The sequence below is a fragment of the Taudactylus pleione genome, unplaced genomic scaffold (genome assembly GCF_031769625.1).
Source record: "Taudactylus pleione unplaced genomic scaffold, aTauple2 ptg000597l, whole genome shotgun sequence".
In the NCBI taxonomy this organism is placed as follows: domain Eukaryota; kingdom Metazoa; phylum Chordata; class Amphibia; order Anura; family Myobatrachidae; genus Taudactylus; species Taudactylus pleione.
This window is the reverse complement of record NW_028284999.1, coordinates 1,181,919-1,200,000: the sequence shown is the minus strand read 5'-3', so window position 1 is coordinate 1,200,000 and position 18,082 is coordinate 1,181,919. Positions and strand designations below refer to the sequence as shown.

Here is an 18,082-nt window from a genome sequence, read left to right as displayed (position 1 = left end):
AAAAGGACATCTAGGATAGGCATTTTTAATTGGGTTGGAGAATTATCGGGAGAGCACATCGATGCGAAGTCTGCGAGTTTCAAGAAACAAACTCGCTACTCGCAATTCACACCTAATTGGATTGACCCCTATGTGTCTTGCTACATTGCTCGTTAGGTCAACTTCCTCTGTACCAATCAGTATTTTAAAAAGCAAAGCTATAAAATTTCCCATTTTTTATGTTTCTTAAATCTTCTCTCCTGACATAAATATTCCTGAAGCCAACGCTTTCTAGTGTGCAGAGATCGGCAGAAGTGCATTTACCAGTTTAACCATTTAGGTTTCTCCTTTAAATGCCGCAAACTTAGTACATGTGCCCCCAGCTTAAGGTAACATGGGGGAGTGACTGTCCCTACCTGCTATAAGAGTTAAGGTAAGTAGCTGAGACAGTAGAAGGTGGCCAAAAAGTGTAATTTGCATTTGGAAAAGAAACCTTTTTACACAGCACTGTTTAAAGAGCATGTATTACACAACATTTGGAGAATAGAGTCATAGGGGCTCTATTTACTACAATCCGCATATTGAATGCAGATTGTAGTGTGATATAAACGACTGAATTCGCGTTGTGAATTCAGGCAATATCACAGGGATTTACTACAAATCCCTTGCAGGGACAGAGCTTGCGATAATGCTCTGTCCCTGCGAATCCCCTCCGCACACTAGTCACGGCATTTTTGCAGTGACAAAGTGTCCGCGCATGCACCAACCGGCCGCCGCTGCTACCCCCGGCACTAAGCCCCGCCCCCGTCATTAAGCCCCACCCCCACAATCGTGGACCCCCCCCCCTCCCTTAATAGCACTTACCTGCAGTCATCGGTGCTCCGGTGATGTCTTCCATGCCTCCGGTCAGCTGATATCCCATACTGGGACCCGATCACCTGATGACCGGGCCGCAGTGCACCATGGGAGACCAGCTGACCGGAGGGAGAACATCACCGGAGCCCTGACCACCGGTCCCTGGAGTCAGGTAAGTAAAAAAATGTTTCAATTTTTTTTTTTTAGCAGAGATCAGCTTGCGGTCTGTTTGGACCACACAGCTGATCACTAGGACCGGCTCCGGGCTCTGCTCTGCCCGTTAGAGCAGAGTAGGAGCCCAGTAACCGTGGGAGACCCTGGATAATGCCACCTCCAGGTGGCGTTATTATCACAGGGCTTTCCCCGATATTTTTTTACAATTTATTTTTAGTAACTTTGGTCGGATCACATTTCCCATTACAGTTATGGGAAATGCGATCTGATTACTAAAAATAAGTGATACTGGGGGTTGGAGTAGAATTTTACGAATTCTACTCCAATTGCCCTGTAATAACTACAGGTGAAACTAAACTAATCACTGTATTTTAGTAAAAATAATGTTAATAAATAGAGCCCATAGTAATTTAAGGGAGACACTTTAACAAGCACTAAGGATCACTGATAAACATTTCACCGTTTCAATTACTATTTACTTGTAGCCCAGATAAGAGGAATGGGGAAGGCTGAAACGTAAACAATAAGATCTGCATATGTTTATTGCCTTACACCATACACCTTATTAGCTTACTAACTTAACTATAAATAAAGACACAGACACCAGAGCTTGGCTAAAAAAGGTCACAGCTTTTATTTATAAATCAGAATTAATCAACCTAACCAGGGTGGCAAAGAGACGCTGCAAGCTCAGTTCTAGCTTTGATCTTGCTCAACCAAAAATTCTTTGAGGAACGACTAAACGTCCCCCCTCAAGATGTACTAACAATGTGAGAGTCTCACTTCCCTCCTGGGCCAATCCGAGGCGCTTACACAAAAGCGCCCGGGTCCCCCCGCGCAGAGAAGGACAAATTAGCCAGGGGCATTGAGGGCAAGTGCCCCCACAAAGTTTTCTTACGCCACTTAAAGCCACTGAGCTGCAGCGTACTCTCGCCAACGCCAGGCCCTAAGACTGGCCCACCACCCAAACAACTAGCCCAAAAAAGAAAACAAATCCCTCACAAAGAAACCAGTACCTAACTCATTCAAATGCACACCATCATGCCTAAAGAAACGCCCAATATCTCCTACCAAAAAGCCATGACTCACCACCAATCCTCCTATGGACTCAATATGCTTCGTCACCGCCACATTCGCCTTCTTACGTGCCCTTGCTAACGCACCATGCTTCCGCACTCCTCTCCATGTCAAACGAGGCATCATCTCAGACCACACGATTCGCACCAACGGCCAATGCAATCGCACCTTATCACAAACCTCTCGCAAACGTACAATCAATGACACACCCTTCATTTTACCTAAATCATTCCCTCCAATGTGCAACACCATATATTCTGGCACTCCACATTTGGCTATAGAGGAAGCAATCAAAGCCATGACCGACCCTACACGCAAACCTCTAACACCAAACCAACGCATCTGACATCTATCCACCGGCAAATTCACACTATGAGCTCTCACATGTTTTTCAGCCCAAAATATAAAGGAGTGGCCCACAAACCACACCTGACCATCTTCTGTTGTCCTGGCTGTAAAAAGATAGAAACCCTGACCGTGATAACCACACCAAACCCAATATCAAAACAACACAACATAAAAACACATGGTAACTAAATAGCAGGGATGCAAATGGGGAAAAACAGTAACCCGAGTGAAGGAGAAAAACTAAAATACCTACCCGGGAACCAAAGTGGGCCAGATCATGGCTACCGGGAGGAAAAACTAAAAAATTCCCTCACACCCCCAATTGTTGAACGCTAGCCGTTCAATGATTGGCAGGTAAACTAAGTTTTCAAGTTGTCGCCAGGTGCACACCTAAAGCTTATCGCAGCGCACATACTTCTTGTATGCCGATGAACGCCAACGCCCTACCGACTGATTGGAAGCAGGAGATGGTCCTGCTAACGCTGCGGCCGTAGCTGCACCAATGTGTACCATACTCTGTCGGATTGACACCTAACTCTACTAAACCCCGTTTAAAGACAGCGGCAAACTGAAATTTGGTGTGGGGTTTAAGGTCCGAATGAACCAACCACTGCGACCCTCCTTCTGGACGTAGAACCATATAACTCGAAGCTAAATGTACTGGACAGATTGTCACATCCCTATGTTGCTTCAGAGTTACCCATTTACCCCTGCCTTTTTGGTCCATTTTAGAGCGACGCAGTTTGCATAATACTGTCGCATCCCTAAAAACAATGTCTTTATACAACAGCCCAGATGACGTGGATGTCTTATTGACTGACACCAATTCACTCACTGTGAAAGCCCAAAAAATGCTACAGAAAAAGCAAGCCGGAAAAGGGAAACCTCAAATTCATTAGAGGCCACCTTCTCCATAACTGCTAACAGATTTGACAACAACTAAACGTCAATAGGTCGACGAGAGTCGGCTCGAGCGGGGAAATCCTTCGCCCATCCTTTTAAAGCTTTAACAGGAATGAAAGATTTGGTTGGATCGTACAGACCCTTCAATTTACAAAAGAAGGAGACACCCGCCAGAGTCGACCCCATGGAGGCCCTTGTTCTACCCTGCTGGTACTTTTCCCAAACAAATGAGGAAAGCACCTCCCTTGGGGACTTACCTAACATGTTCGGGAGCGCACCATGGGCATGCTAATCCCGCCAGGCGGCTGAGTACGTCCGTAGAGTGGATGGGGCCAACGATTGTAGAGCCAATCCTTCTAAGCCGGCCTGATGATCTGCCCCACAAATGACGGGCACACCAAACCAACATTAGAAGCCGACGGTACAAGCGCTCGAAACCGTGCAAATTGAAAGCGAGAGAGAGCATCAGCAATTTCGTTCACAACCCCCGGCACGTATCTGGCTCTAAATCTAACATTAGCTTCCAAGCAGCGCAATATTAAATGCCAGTAGTAAACGCAAAACCAAAGGAGAAGACGATCGCGGATTGTTGATGGCATGAACCACACCTAGATTGTCATACCAAAAAACTACATGGTGGTTACTAAGTCGCGCAGACCAAAGTTCCACCACTACGACAATCGGGGACAATCGGGAACAGCTCTAACAGCAACAAATTACTCGTCAAACCTTCTTGTCACCAATTTAGCGGCAATGGATCAGCGCACTATTCCCCATTGAAAAAGGCCCCAAAACCAGATGACCCTGCCGCATCAGTATACAGTTGCAACATGCTGTTAGATACTGGTAGTGAGGGCCAAATACGCTCACCATTGAAATGAACCAAAAATCTGGTCAAATACGAAGATCATCCTTTATCTCCTTTGATAAGCGAACATGCTGATGCGGCCTGACCACTCCGGCTGTGGCTCTCTCCAATTTCCTGCAGAATACTCTACCCATTAGAATTATTCGACAAGTAAAGTTAAAGGAACCTAACAGTGACTGAACCTTACTTAGCTTAACTGACTTTACCGCAAGACAGCCATCAATTTGTTCAAGTAACTTATCCACCTTGTCTCGGGGCAGCCTACAACAACCCGCAGCTGTATCTGTCTCAATTCCTAAATAGACTAAGCAAGAAACAGGACCTTCCGATTTTCATGCGCAACTGGTACTCCCAAGACTTGAAACAGAACCTGAGCCGAAAAAAGAAGATCAGAACAGATCACACTGTTTCCTGGACCTATAAAGAGAAAATCATCCAAATAGTGAGCCACACCCCTTTGTCCGGTCCTGGCCTGGACGCACCATTGTAAAAAGGAACTGAATTTCTCAAAATAGGCACAGGAAACAGTGCAGCCCATTGGCAAACATTTATCAATAAAATAACCTGAATCCAAACGAAAACCCATAAACTTCATAGCATCTGGATGCATTGGCTGATTCTATATCTAATTTTGCTAACAAAGCACCATAACCAAAACTAGGCACCAAATCCAATGTCTCATCAAATGACTGATAGACAACTCTACAGAAAATATCAGGGATAGCATCATTGACGGAACTACCAGGAGGATATGAAAGATGTTCAATTAAACGAAACTTTCCTGGCACTTTCCTGGGGACGACACCAACCGGAGATATACAGAGATCCTGCCAGGGAGGACATTTGAAAGGACCCTGCATCCTTCCCAGCAGAACCTCTTTTCCTGCTTTATCCTTTAATTCTTCAGGAAAATCTCTGGCGGAACGTAAATTACTAGAAGCCCTAACTATCAGCGGACCCTGAATAGTTAGTTTAAAACCAAACGTAAAACCATTCAATAAGAACACGGCATCTTCCTTACATGGATATAACTGAAGCCATCTGCCCAGCGAAACCAAACAGACAGGAGAGCTAGCCTTAACCAGATCCCTTGGAGCCATGTCCACGGTCTGTTGGAGCCCCTCCCGCCCCACGTGGACAGTCCTTGGCCGGATGTTCACCTCCGCAGAGACGACAGGAGTGGCGAAAACGACAGCCTGACCCACGCGTACAGCGTGTGTCATTGAAGGCGAAGCATTTTCCTCTTGCCCATCCCGTCGACCCTGATCTACCAGTCGCCGTGCCCCTACGGGGCTGCCCCGAATCCACAGGAGGCCGATGATTCTGAGAAACCTCTAACCATGCTTCAACGTCCTGTACCCCATATGGTATGATCATACAGCCATCATGTTTCTTTCTAAACTGCGAGTCATATTCTCGCCATGACAAGTTCCGAGACCTCACGAACATGTCCAATACCATTCACATGCTCCTGTGCTTGCATCTCTAGATAGCATGTAAACAGTTGTTAAAACCACAAAAAACGACTTCCGGTGGGCGGACCAAACGACCTGGCCGCACTTTTAATGGGCTCCCAAGCCGGCTCCATATAGCCGAGACATAGCGCCGCCGGAGAGACTCACTGCCTCACCTAAAGCCACCCTGAGGTCTCTAGGATAACGCGGGTAAGAGCGGCGCATGCCCCGGCCCCCCGCACTGCCCCACAACACCGGAGTACAGCCGCATTGGAAAAGCGGCACTGCCCGCGGCCGCCATCTTGGATCGCGGCCGGGCATAATTTCTCCCCTCCACACTTTCAGCAACAGCCACCGGAGCTATCATTGGACCCATAGGAACAAGCGGGACGCCTGGACACCGTTTCAGGGACGCCCCTCAGTTACAAGCTCCCCGCTGGCCACACATCACCCGCGGCCGCCATTTTTTGAGACCTGACTAAGCTGCTGCAGCAAGCGCTTACCTCCTTTCACAATCCTCTCTGTTTGCTGCTCACACCAGGGAGCAGGGTGGTGTAGCTGGGTCCTCATACTGTGATCTTGTCTTGTCTGGTCCAAAGATAGTGCTCACAAGCCATACTATAAGTTTTAATTTACAGACCCAGTGTCATATATATCCTGAACACCTGGGGCTCCCCTTAGTGGCTCCTGATTAAATCGCACATCACATCCCTATACCATGGAGAAGTTTGTGGCCAGACCACAGCGTGCACCTAAAGGTCAAACTACTAAAGGGAAAGACAAAAATGTAGCTCCATCATCATCTCCTGACTCTCCTACTTCACCTCCAGCTGACAATATTCTGGACGGAACCTCTAAATCGACTCAATTTAGTACCGCCTCAATAGCTAAAGCCCAAGAAATATCTGAGCTTCTTTCTCCCTTGCTTGACAAAAAACTGTCCGGCCTCAAAGAAGCTATAGACTTAAGGAACATGGTCGACGCTTTACGGAAGCAGAACAACGTATCTCCAATGTTGAAGATGAGCTAACAGAGGCACAAAGCGTAATACGTACACAGGAATCAGCGATCTCTGCTATGCAGGAAAAATTGGAAGACTTAGAGAATAGGAATCGCCGCAACAATTTAAGGTTAATAGGCCTACCGGAATCTGTTAAGCAAAGAGATCTCATGGATTTCGTCTCTAAATGGTTACCCTCTGAGCTCAATTGCTCGGCTTCTTCCAATACCCTCATCATAGAACGAGTTCACCGCATAGGCCCTGACCGTGCTTCTGACCAGAGAAGACCTAGGCCTGTCATAATGAAAATGTTGAACTACCTAGACAAAACTCGCATACTGGACGCCTACCGCAAATCAGAAGGCCTCACCTATCAGGGACACAAATTGTTGTTGTTTCAGGACTTCTCGTATCAAGTAGCAATGAAAAGAAGGGAATACTCTACTATTTGTAAAGCATTATTTGATCTGGGACTGAGATTTGCATTAATGTACCCTGCGAAGCTGAAAGTCCTACATAACGGCAAACAACACTTTTTCGATTCTCCATCGTCTGCAAAGACTTTCCTGGACTCTCTAACTGACCAAATCACTCCTCAAAATGATATCGTGACTTAAGAAGATACATTTAATTGTACAAATCCGTCTCCTATCGCAAACATGGAGAGTTTGTTATTGGAAATATATATCTTATGCTTGTTTTCAAGATTTCTGGTTATTTTAACAACTGCTAAACGTCAACGGCAGAATTGTCAAGATAATCTCTGGTTTGTTGTTTTCTCCCCTTCCTTTTACACATTTACCATTCCTCCTCTTTTATATCCCCTTTTTTATTTTCTTTTATTTCTTTTTTTCAATTATCGATACTTTTATACCTCACTGGGTTTAAATAGGCCCGTAGAGCCTTATTTTTTGGTTCTTAAAATTTTCAAAAATTGTAAGACTGCATTATGTTTGTTATATTCCATACATTATGGCAGGTCATGTTTTTGTTTTTGTTTTTGTGTTATGTGTATTTTTGTAATGGCACTTTCAAGGTTTTACTGCAGGCGCTCTCTGCATGCTGGGACTGAGAGCGTGATGGTCTATTTACGATGGTTCATTTTTTTGATCTACAGAACAGGTATAGGATAATACAATGTCTCACTCTATTGCTGATCTCACTAAAACACAAAAAAACATAAGATTTTTAACTTGGAACGTAGAGGGTTTAAACACCCCGATTAAATGGCGTAAAATACTACAACAACTTAAAAAATTTAAACCTGACATAGCAGTGCTACAGGAGACCCATTGGAGACAGGGTGACCCTAATACTCTTAGAGACTCATGGATAAAAGATTATACAGCTGCATCTTTCACATCTAAAAAAAGAGGGGTGCTGGTGATTTTCCATAAATCTTTAAAATACACAGTTGTAGACTCGATCCTGGACACCGAGGGCAGATTTCTTTTTCTTAAACTGAATTTAGAAGGTGAATTAATCACGCTTGTCACTTTGTACGCTCCCACAGGTCACAACAATGCATTCTTCTCCGATCTCTACGCCCGACTCCAGAATTGGGCAGAAGGCGCCCTCGTCATAGGAGGAGACTTCAACACTACTCTTTCTCCTAGTCTGGACAGAACGGGAGCATCCGGTGAGTGGCGGGGCAGCACATCTCCAACGCTACAACTACTAATTGAATCCCTCGCCCTAGTAGACCCATGGAGACACCTCCACCCCTTAGCACGTGATTACACGTTTTACTCCCACCCCCACCACTCCTCAGCTAGATTGGACTTCTGGCTGGTCTCAAGCTCATTAATTAATAGGATTCAAACATCTCATATAGAAAACATAGTCATCTCCGATCATGCGCCTACATGGTTCACGTTACAACTATCTACCCCCAAAACATCTTCCTTCAATTGGAGATTCCCCTCATACTTATTCACTTCTCCAGACTTCAAAAAATACTTAGAACAACAATTTCTTAATTATAATAATGATAATGCTTCTCATATTGGCGACATATCATTGTTCTGGGCCGCATCTAAACCAGTAGTGAGAGGGCATATTATGGGATATGTTTCCCATAAACGCCGTAAACTTAACACACGTTTCACGGAATTGAGTAACGCCCTATCACAATCGTATGCCATTATGCTGCAAAATAACAACACAGAGACACGGCGGAATTATTTGAATAACAAAAATTTATATGACACATTGTGCACTGAAAGAGCCCAATATTATCTAGATTTCCAGAAACATCGCTATTTCCGTTGGGGAAATAAAGCGGGCAAACTGCTAGCTAATATAGTGAGAAGTCAGAAAACATCCTCTCCCATTCTTTCTCTTAAAGGTCCCCTAGGATCATTACATACCAACGAGGACATTGCGGCCTCTTTCTTACAATATTACACAGACTTATACTCCGCACAGGATGATAACCCTGTTCTGGGGATGAACTTTTTGAAAGAGGCTAATCTACCTTCCCTCTCTGAAGAGGCCCGCGACTCCCTAACAACTCCTGTTTCGGAGTTGGAGGTTGCTCTAACTATCAAGTCCCTGGCCAACGGAAAGACACCCGGCCCAGATGGCCTTAGTGCCGAGTACTACAAAATATTAAATCCACTTGTAACCCCTCATTTAGTTTCCTTATTTAATTCAATATTGAAGGGAACCTCAACACCACCAGACTTTAACCAGGCCCGAATTATCCTTCTCTTGAAACCTGAGAAAGACCCTACGTTGACCCAATCATATAGGCCAATATCTCTGCTCAACCAGGACTTCAAAATCCTCACTGGTATTATCGCTCAACGTTTACAATTAGTATTGCCACATCTCATACACACCGCACAAACTGGGTTTATGAAAGGACGACACTCAGTGATCAACGTCCGACATTTGATTGCAGGATTAACTAAATCTCACCAAATGAGAAATAACCAAACGCTCCTTGTCAGCTGCGACGCTGACAAGGCCTTTGATAGGGTGTCGTGGAACCACCTACTGCGCATCTTCCAGCTACAAAATTTTGGTCCCGAATTTATTACATTATTCAAAACAATATACCACACCCCTATAGCATTCCTAACAGTTAACGGCCTGAATACTCCATCCCTTAGACTACATAGGGGAACCCGACAGGGTTGTCCCCTATCTCCTTTATTATTTAACCTGGCTATAGATCCTCTTATCCGCACCTTTTTGCTATGTCAACAATGGCAGGGAATAAATATCGGAAATAATACTTTGAAAGTCTCCGCGTATGCGGATGACTTATTACTGTATTTTGAGAACCCACATTCTGCCATACCTAAACTCCTTCATATCCTGAAAGACTTCCATATTATCTCTGGTTTTTTGATAAATTATAACAAAACAGAGGCCTTGGCCCTACACTCGGACGTCACAAAAAACTGGAAAAATTCTTTCCCATTTAAATGGGCCAAAACAACTCTAAAATACCTAGGCCTTAATATCCCGGCACATCCCTCCGCCCTATACTCAGTCAATTTCCCTGCTTTAATACAACGTACACTTTTAGATTTTAAAAAATGGAAACATCTCCCACTCTCATATCTCGGTAGATGTCAATTAATTAAAATGATATCTTTTCCTAGGATTTTATATCTTTTTCAGATGCTCCCCTTGCTTCCTTTAGAATCTGATTTAAAATTGATTAACAAAGCGATCAGCAAGTTCATTTGGGCGAACAAAAAACCCAGGATTTCATTATTCAAACTCAGACAACCACCTGCTTTAGGCGGAATTAATCTCCCTTGCTTAAAATCTTATGCTATTGCGTCAAAATACCGATACGCAATTGACTGGATTAGAGGAACAAATGGATTTGCTGACACGCTAATAGAGCAATCTTTTAGTGTTGAAATGCCATTAGCTAGTTTGCTACACACACGACCCTTGTCCTTTCCACCTCACGTAGTACAAAATCTACTACTACATACTACATGCTTGGCTTGGCGCCGAGCCAGAACTCAAATGAGAGTCCCTCCCAATGTCTCCTTGTTCCTCCCTATCGGCCATAACCCAGGGTTTGATGCTGGTTTTCTAACACAAACTTTCAAAACCTGGAACACACAGGGATTGCGTTACATATATCAATTATTGGATCTCTCCACAATGACTATTTACTCTCATAACCAAATACAGGAAAAATTTCCCTGTATCCAAATCCCTTTATTTTAGGGGTGAGCGGGTTCGGATTTCTGAAATCCGAACCCCCCCGAGCCCCCCCGATCCGAGTCCGATCCGAATCAGGCTCGACTTTTCCCGCCTGACTCGGATCTGAAATCGAGGCAAAACGTCATCATCCCGCCTTCCGAGTCTCGCGGGTTTTGGATCCTATATAAGGTACCCGCGTCAGCGCCATTTTCTCACTCGGCTGTGGACAGTGAAGAGGGAGGGTGGGAGTTAGGGCTGTGTAGTGTAGTGTAGTGTAGTGTAGTGCTGCTGTTGTCCACTACTTCAAAGTCCATAGGGGCTGGCTGTGTTGTGCTGTGCTGCTGTTGTTAATAGGGGCTGTGTCCACTACTTCAAAGTCCATAGGGGCTGGCTGGACTGTGTTGTGCAGTCAGTTCTCCATAGGGGCTGTGTCCACTCCAAAGTCCTGTGCAGTGTCCCAGTCCTAAAGGAGTGCTGTAGTGTTGTCCAGGGGGTGCTCTGTCCATCAGGGGTGCTCCCCCCAAGTGCTAAAAAAATAATATATTTTCTGTGTTTGTGAATTGTGTGCGCAGTAGCCGCACGTGCATCAACAAAGTAGTGCCAAGCGTGCGCCTGTGTCATAAGTAAAGGGCCGGCTGGCTTGACCGTTAAAGGGTGCTGTAACCCCCGAAAGTACACTCCAGTCCAAACCAAAAAAAAATTATTTTCTGTGTTTGTGAATTGTGTGCGCAGTAGCCGCACGTGCATCAACAAAGTAGTGCCAAGCGTGCGCCTGTGTCATAAGTAAAGGGCCGGCTGGCTTGACCGTTAAGGGTGCTGTAACCCCCGAAAGTACACTCCAGTCCAAACCAAAAAAAAAATTATTTTCTGTGTTTGTGAATTGTGTGCGCAGTAGCCGCACGTGCATCAACAAAGTAGTGCCAAGCGTGCGCCTGTGTCATAAGTAAAGGGCCGGCTGGCTTGACCGTTAAGGGTGCTGTAACCCCCGAAAGTACACTCCAGTCCAAACCAAAAAAAAAATTATTTTCTGTGTTTGTGAATTGTGTGCGCAGTAGCCGCACGTGCATCAACAAAGTAGTGCCAAGCGTGCGCCTGTGTCATAAGTAAAGGGCCGGCTGGCTTGACCGTTAAGGGTGCTGTAACCCCCGAAAGTACACTCCAGTCCAAACCTAAAAAAAAATTATTTTCTGTGTTTGTGAATTGTGTGCGCAGTAGCCGCACGTGCATCAACAAAGTAGTGCCAAGCGTGCGCCTGTGTCATAAGTAAAGGGCCGGCTGGCTTGACCGTTAAAGGGTGCTGTAACCCCCGAAAGTACACTCCAGTCCAAACCAAAAAAAAATAATTTTCTGTGTTTGTGAATTGTGTGCGCAGTAGCCGCACGTGCATCAACAAAGTAGTGCCAAGCGTGCGCCTGTGTCATAAGTAAAGGGCCGGCTGGCTTGACCGTTAAAGGGTGCTGTAACCCCCGAAAGTACACTCCAGTCCAAACCTAAAAAAAAATTATTTTCTGTGTTTGTGAATTGTGTGCGCAGTAGCCGCACGTGCATCAACAAAGTAGTGCCAAGCGTGCGCCTGTGTCATAAGTAAAGGGCCGGCTGGCTTGACCGTTAAGGGTGCTGTAACCCCCGAAAGTACACTCCAGTCCAAACCAAAAAAAAAATTATTTTCTGTGTTTGTGAATTGTGTGCACTGTGGCTGCACGTGCATCAACAAAGGAGCAGCGCCAAGCGTGCGCCTGTGTCCCATAAGTAAAGAGCCGGCTGGCTCATTTCTTAAAGGGTGGTGTAACCCACAAAGTGCACTACTCTCCAGCAAAAATAAAATAATATTTTCTGTGTTTGTGTGCGCTTTAGCCGCACGTATATATATCAATATAACATAAATGGAGGACCAAACTTTCTCCGATAAAAATAAAATAGGGAAAGATCAAGAACCTCTTCCTCCTAGTGCTGTTGCTGCTGCTGGGAGTTGTTCATCATCCCAGAGAGGAAGTAGGAACATCACTACTTTTACTAAACAATTGACCCTCCAACAGTCCCTAGCGATGAGGATGAAGTACGACAGCAGTCATCCTGAAGCAAAACGTATAACTGAGGCCTTGACTGCTATGTTGGTGTTAGACGTGCGTCCGGTATCCGACATTAGTGCAGTGGGATTTAGACAATTGATGGAGGTAGTGTGTCCTCGGTTCCAAATCCCGTCTAGATTCCACCTGCATCCTCAAAGCAGCAGCGACAAGCGTGCGTCTGTTTGTTAAAGGGTGGTGACACCCTCAAAGTGTTCTACACAAACAATTAAAATATTGTTCTTTTTTTTTCGGTCTTTGTGAAATGTGTGGGCTGTAGCCTCACCTGCATCCTTAAAGCAGCAGCGACAAGCGTGCGTCTGTCTGTTAAAGGGTGGTGACACCCTCAAAGTGTGCTACACAAACAATTAAAATATTGTTCTTTTTTCTGTCTTTGTGAATTGTGTGGGCTGTAGCCGCACCTGCATCCTTAAAGCAGCAGCGACAAGCGTGCGTCTGTCTGTTAAAGGGTGGTGACACCCTCAAAGTGTGCTACACAAACAATTAAAATATTGTTCTTTTTTCTGTCTTTGTGAATTGTGTGGGCTGTAGCCGCACCTGCATCCTTAAAGCAGCAGCGACAAGCGTGCGTCTGTCTGTTAAAGGGTGGTGACACCCTCAAAGTGTGCTACACAAACAATTAAAATATTGTTCTTTTTTTTTTGGTCTTTGTGAAATGTGTGGGCTGTAGCCGCACCTGCATCCTTAAAGCAGCAGCGACAAGCGTGCGTCTGTCTGTTAAAGGGTGGTGACACCCTCAAAGTGTTCTACACAAACAATTAAAATATTGTTCTTTTTTTTTCGGTCTTTGTGAAATGTGTGGGCTGTAGCTGCACCTGCATCCTTAAAGCAGCAGCGACAAGCGTGCGTCTGTCTGTTAAAGGGTGGTGTAACTCTCAAAGTGTTCCAAAAAATAAAAAACTATTTTTTTAATGTGTTTGTGACTTGTGTGCGATGTAGCCACACTTGCATCCTCAAAGCAGCAGCGACAAGCGTGCGTCTGTCTGTTAAAGGGTGGTGACACCCTCAAAGTGTGCTACAGAAACAATTAAAATATTGTTCTTTTTTTTTCTGTCTATGTGAATTGTGTGGGCTGTAGCCGCACCTGCATCCTTAAAGCAGCAGCGACAAGCGTGCGTCTGTCTGTTAAAGGGTGGTGACACCCTCAAAGTGTGCTACACAAACAATTAAAATATTGTTCTTTTTTTTTCGGTCTTTGTGAAATGTGTGGGCTGTAGCCGCACCTGCATCCTTAAAGCAGCAGCGACAAGCGTGCGTCTGTCTGTTAGAGGGTGGTGTAACCCTCAAAGTGTGCTCCACAAACAATAAAAATATTCTTTTTTTTTTTCTGTCTTTGTGAATTGTGTGGGCTGTAGCCGCACTTGAATCCTCAAAGCAGCAGCGACAAGCGTGCGTCTGTCTGTTAAAGGATTACATCGGTGACAGCATCCAAGTAGGCATGTCAGACAGTCCGTACCTATACTGGCAGGAAAAAGAAGCAATTTGGAGGTCCCTGTACAAACTGGCTCTATTTTACCTGAGTTGCCCCCCCTCCAGTGTGTACTCAGAAAGAGTGTTTAGTGCAGCCGGGAACCTTGTTAGCGAAAGGCGTAGGAGGTTGCTTCCACAAAATGTGGAGAAGATGATGTTCATAAAATGAATGATCAACTCTTCCAGGGAGACCAGCCTCCAGAACGTACAGAGGGACCTGTGGTTCCAGCAGGGACGAATTAATACTCTGTGAGGATGAGGATGTACATAACACTGAAGAGGGTGAGGAATCTGTGGATGAGGAGGATGAGGACGACTTCTTGCCTCCGTAGAGCCAGTTTGTGCAGGGACAGATTAATTGCCAGCTTGTTTTGTGGGGGCCCAAACGAACCAATCATTTCAGCCACAGTTGTGTGGCAGACCCTGGCGCTGAAATGATTGGTTTGTTAAAGTGTGCATGTCCTGTTTATACAACATAAGGGTGGGTGGGAGGGCCCAAGGACAATTCCATCTTGCACCTCTTTTTTTTCTTTGCATTATGTACAGTTTGGGGCCTAGTTTTTCAATGCCATCCTGTCTGCCACTGCAGTTTCACGCCTAGATGGGTCACGTGTTTGTGCCGCCCACTCGTGTCGCTTAGCATAGTCATCCAGCTACCTCGGTGCAACCTTTTGGACATAAAAACACTATTGTGAGGTGTGAGGTATTCAGAATAGACTGGAAATGAGTGGAAATTAAGGTTATTGAGGTTAATAATAGCATAGGAGCAGAAAAACCTACAAATTCTGTGATTTTAGCTGTTTTTATGCTTTTTTTCAAAAAAATACAGATCCAAAACACAAAACCCAGAACCCAAAACACGGAAGGGTGGTTTTGGCAAAACCAATCCAGATCCAAAACACGAAGAAAGATCCAGATCCAAAACCAAAACACAAAACACGAAAAGTGGCCGGTGCACACCCCTACTTTATTTATATATTTCCAAATACGTAGTTATGTCAATACTTTACTCCCTAAAATTCCCATTATACCTGGGAAAAATGGTTTGGATGATGTGCTGTCTCGCTGCCTCTCTATGTCATTTTCCACTTCTATGCTATACACCTATATACGCCGGGAAATAAATTTGGAAGTGGAGACGGTGGGATTTGCCAAGTGGCATTCCACATTCCCTAACATACCCCTATCCACCATTTTGAAATCTTTTGTTAGACTCAATAAGCAATTAATTTCGGCTTCATACGCGGAAATGCAGTATAAATTATTGCATCGTGCCTATTTCACCCCCAAATTAAGACTCATCACAGGTACTTCCACAGACTCAAATTGTTTTAAATGTGGTCAACCTGATGCAGATCTAATGCATTGTATGTGGCACTGTGCGGAGGTACAGAGGTTCTGGTCCTTGGTACACACCTATATTTCCACCAAGTTGGGAATTGCCTTTGAACTAACACCCGAGTGGGCTATGTGGGATATTGTACCATCATCTGGATCATCCTGTGCCCCTGGAGGTGCCCGTCTATTACTAGCAAAGATTGCAGCAGCTGCAAAAAAAACAATATTATCTCAATGGATATCCACTGACACTTTAACACTCAGTCTTTTACAACCTAGAATTACGCACCTATTTAATATGGATTGGTTAGAACTATCCCTTAATAAAGACAAGGAAGCAGAGAAGTTCTTTAATATTTGGCTCCCATATGTTCACACATTAACACCTCAGGTTAAAGACACGCTTCGAGCTGCAGTTCAACTTACAGCCTGGTATAATGAAGAAACCTTGTCTTCAGGTGAACCACCATTTTAATTCCTGTATTGTTACGTTCCTCATGGATACATTGTATTGCACATCACTGTTGTGGTCCTGTTGATGTCTTGCCATTTTCTGATCAATATGTTATATTGTTTATTGCGGTTTTACAATAAAAATATGTTTTAAAAAAAAAAACCACAAAAAACATCTCCCCCCACACTCCCGGTCTTTTTAGCCTTTGTAAGACTTATTTTCATGTCATAGTGAGGGAGAAAAAATCCACAAACTTCCCTTTTTTAATCCTGCCCCGCACGCTTTTACATAACCCACGCAGCACCGCAGTATTCGCACAATGTACCGTGTCCGCACCGGCTTCAAGCTCTTTGCTCCCTAACTCCGCGTCTGTTCTAATTGCGCTACCTGACTTCTTAGCCAAGCGACGCGCAACCATTCTGGCTATCTTACGCGGACGCGCTGGTGAACCAGAAGAGTGGGAAGAATCAGAAGAAGAGTCAGAGGATGAAGAACAATCTACATCATACTCACCAGAGCCAGAGGGTCCTGGAGCAGCATCATCCACTGACACCTGAGGAATCGTAACTGCCTGGATGACTGCGTGTACTTCGTTTGGAACTGTCACAGAAACCGCCAGAACCGCCGCCTGTTCTCCATTGCGACCTCCTGCGACTTCGGAACCTGCAACCGAAGGAGACAGGTGAGGAACCGGCAAAGATAGAGAAGCCATGGGTGCAGGGAGGGGAGGGTTGAACGTGACAAGTGGAAGAGGAGGAGGAGCTGCGGTGGACACCGATGCCTGCGCGGAACTAGACACCACAGGTGTGAAAGAATGAGGGAAATCTTTGTGAAAGGGGGGAAGGGGCAGGGTAGGTGCTGGAACTATAGGGGGGTGTAGCCCTGCCAGGGTGGGAAATATGGGTAAGACAAATGGGGCTGCCGAAAGAAAGGTGCATATGCACCTGAAGAGGCCGATGCATGAGTGGCAAATAGGGGGCAGTAGGAAGAACAGCAGAGGAGGGAAAAACCGGGGGTCCTAAACCCGAGCTCCATGAAGCCTGACCCCAGGACGGGGCAACAGACGAAAAGGGTCTTTGGGCACTGTACACAGATGTCTGACCGCTAGCGGCTATATACCAAGGGGGCTGTGAAACGGTAGGTGTGGAATAAATACTGGATGTATCCATATGCCGAGCAGGGGGCCTGCTGGAAGGGGCCAAAAACGGTGAACCTGCATGATGTTGGGGGATGTTATAGCCCCCTCCAAGAGGAGAGGCTGTCCCTAAAATGACTGGTTGACTTAAAATGGCCGCTGAGCCCATCGCGAAGACCAGGCTTGGCGGACCACCAAGTGGTTGCAGCGCAGGGATCGCCGCGCGTGTAGGAACGGGGGCTGCACCTGACTGGACGCGCGCCCGCACGCCCAGGTCCCCGCCCACCACATCGCTGGAGGAGGCCCCGGACAGGTGAATAGGCACGGTGGGATCAAGGCCTACCAGAGGAGATGAACTGGAGGAGCCGTGCAACAGGACCATGCCTGCCGGGTGTGGGTCCCATGGCTGCAGGCGATGAAGCAGCAGAGCGGGAAGAACTGGCCGGAGGGAGTCCCATCAGGATAACATGCGGCGCGGGTGGGAGGAGACCCGGAAAGGCGGAAGACGCCAGGGCCATGCTCAGGCTCGCCGCAGCCGTGACGGGCCCGTATACCACCGCTGCCATATCTGAGACTATAGCGCCTGGGGAGATAGACTGGGTGGCAGCCTTGGAAGCTAAAAGGGATGACGAAGGGACAGGGGATAAGGGCCTGGAGGGAGCAAATGACAGGGGGCATGCAAAATCAGCCAGCCGTCTGGGAGGGGGGGCTGAGCGTCTGGGACGAGACATTATGCAGGAGGGGAACAAACTGAATAAAACAAT

At 45.8% G+C, this 18,082-nt stretch overlaps 1 protein-coding gene across 1 annotated transcript in view; it reads right to left on the bottom strand.

The window, feature by feature from the left end:
• The window catches only part of LOC148480777 (low-density lipoprotein receptor-related protein 1-like), a 363,634-nt gene that overhangs the window by 89,005 nt on the left and 256,547 nt on the right, over positions 1-18,082 (bottom strand). Inside the window, exon 18 of the mRNA XM_088453863.1 lies at positions 16,697-16,846. Within this exon, the coding sequence (XP_088309989.1) occupies positions 16,697-16,846 (150 nt within the window). The remainder of the gene's footprint in view (positions 1-16,696; positions 16,847-18,082) is intronic.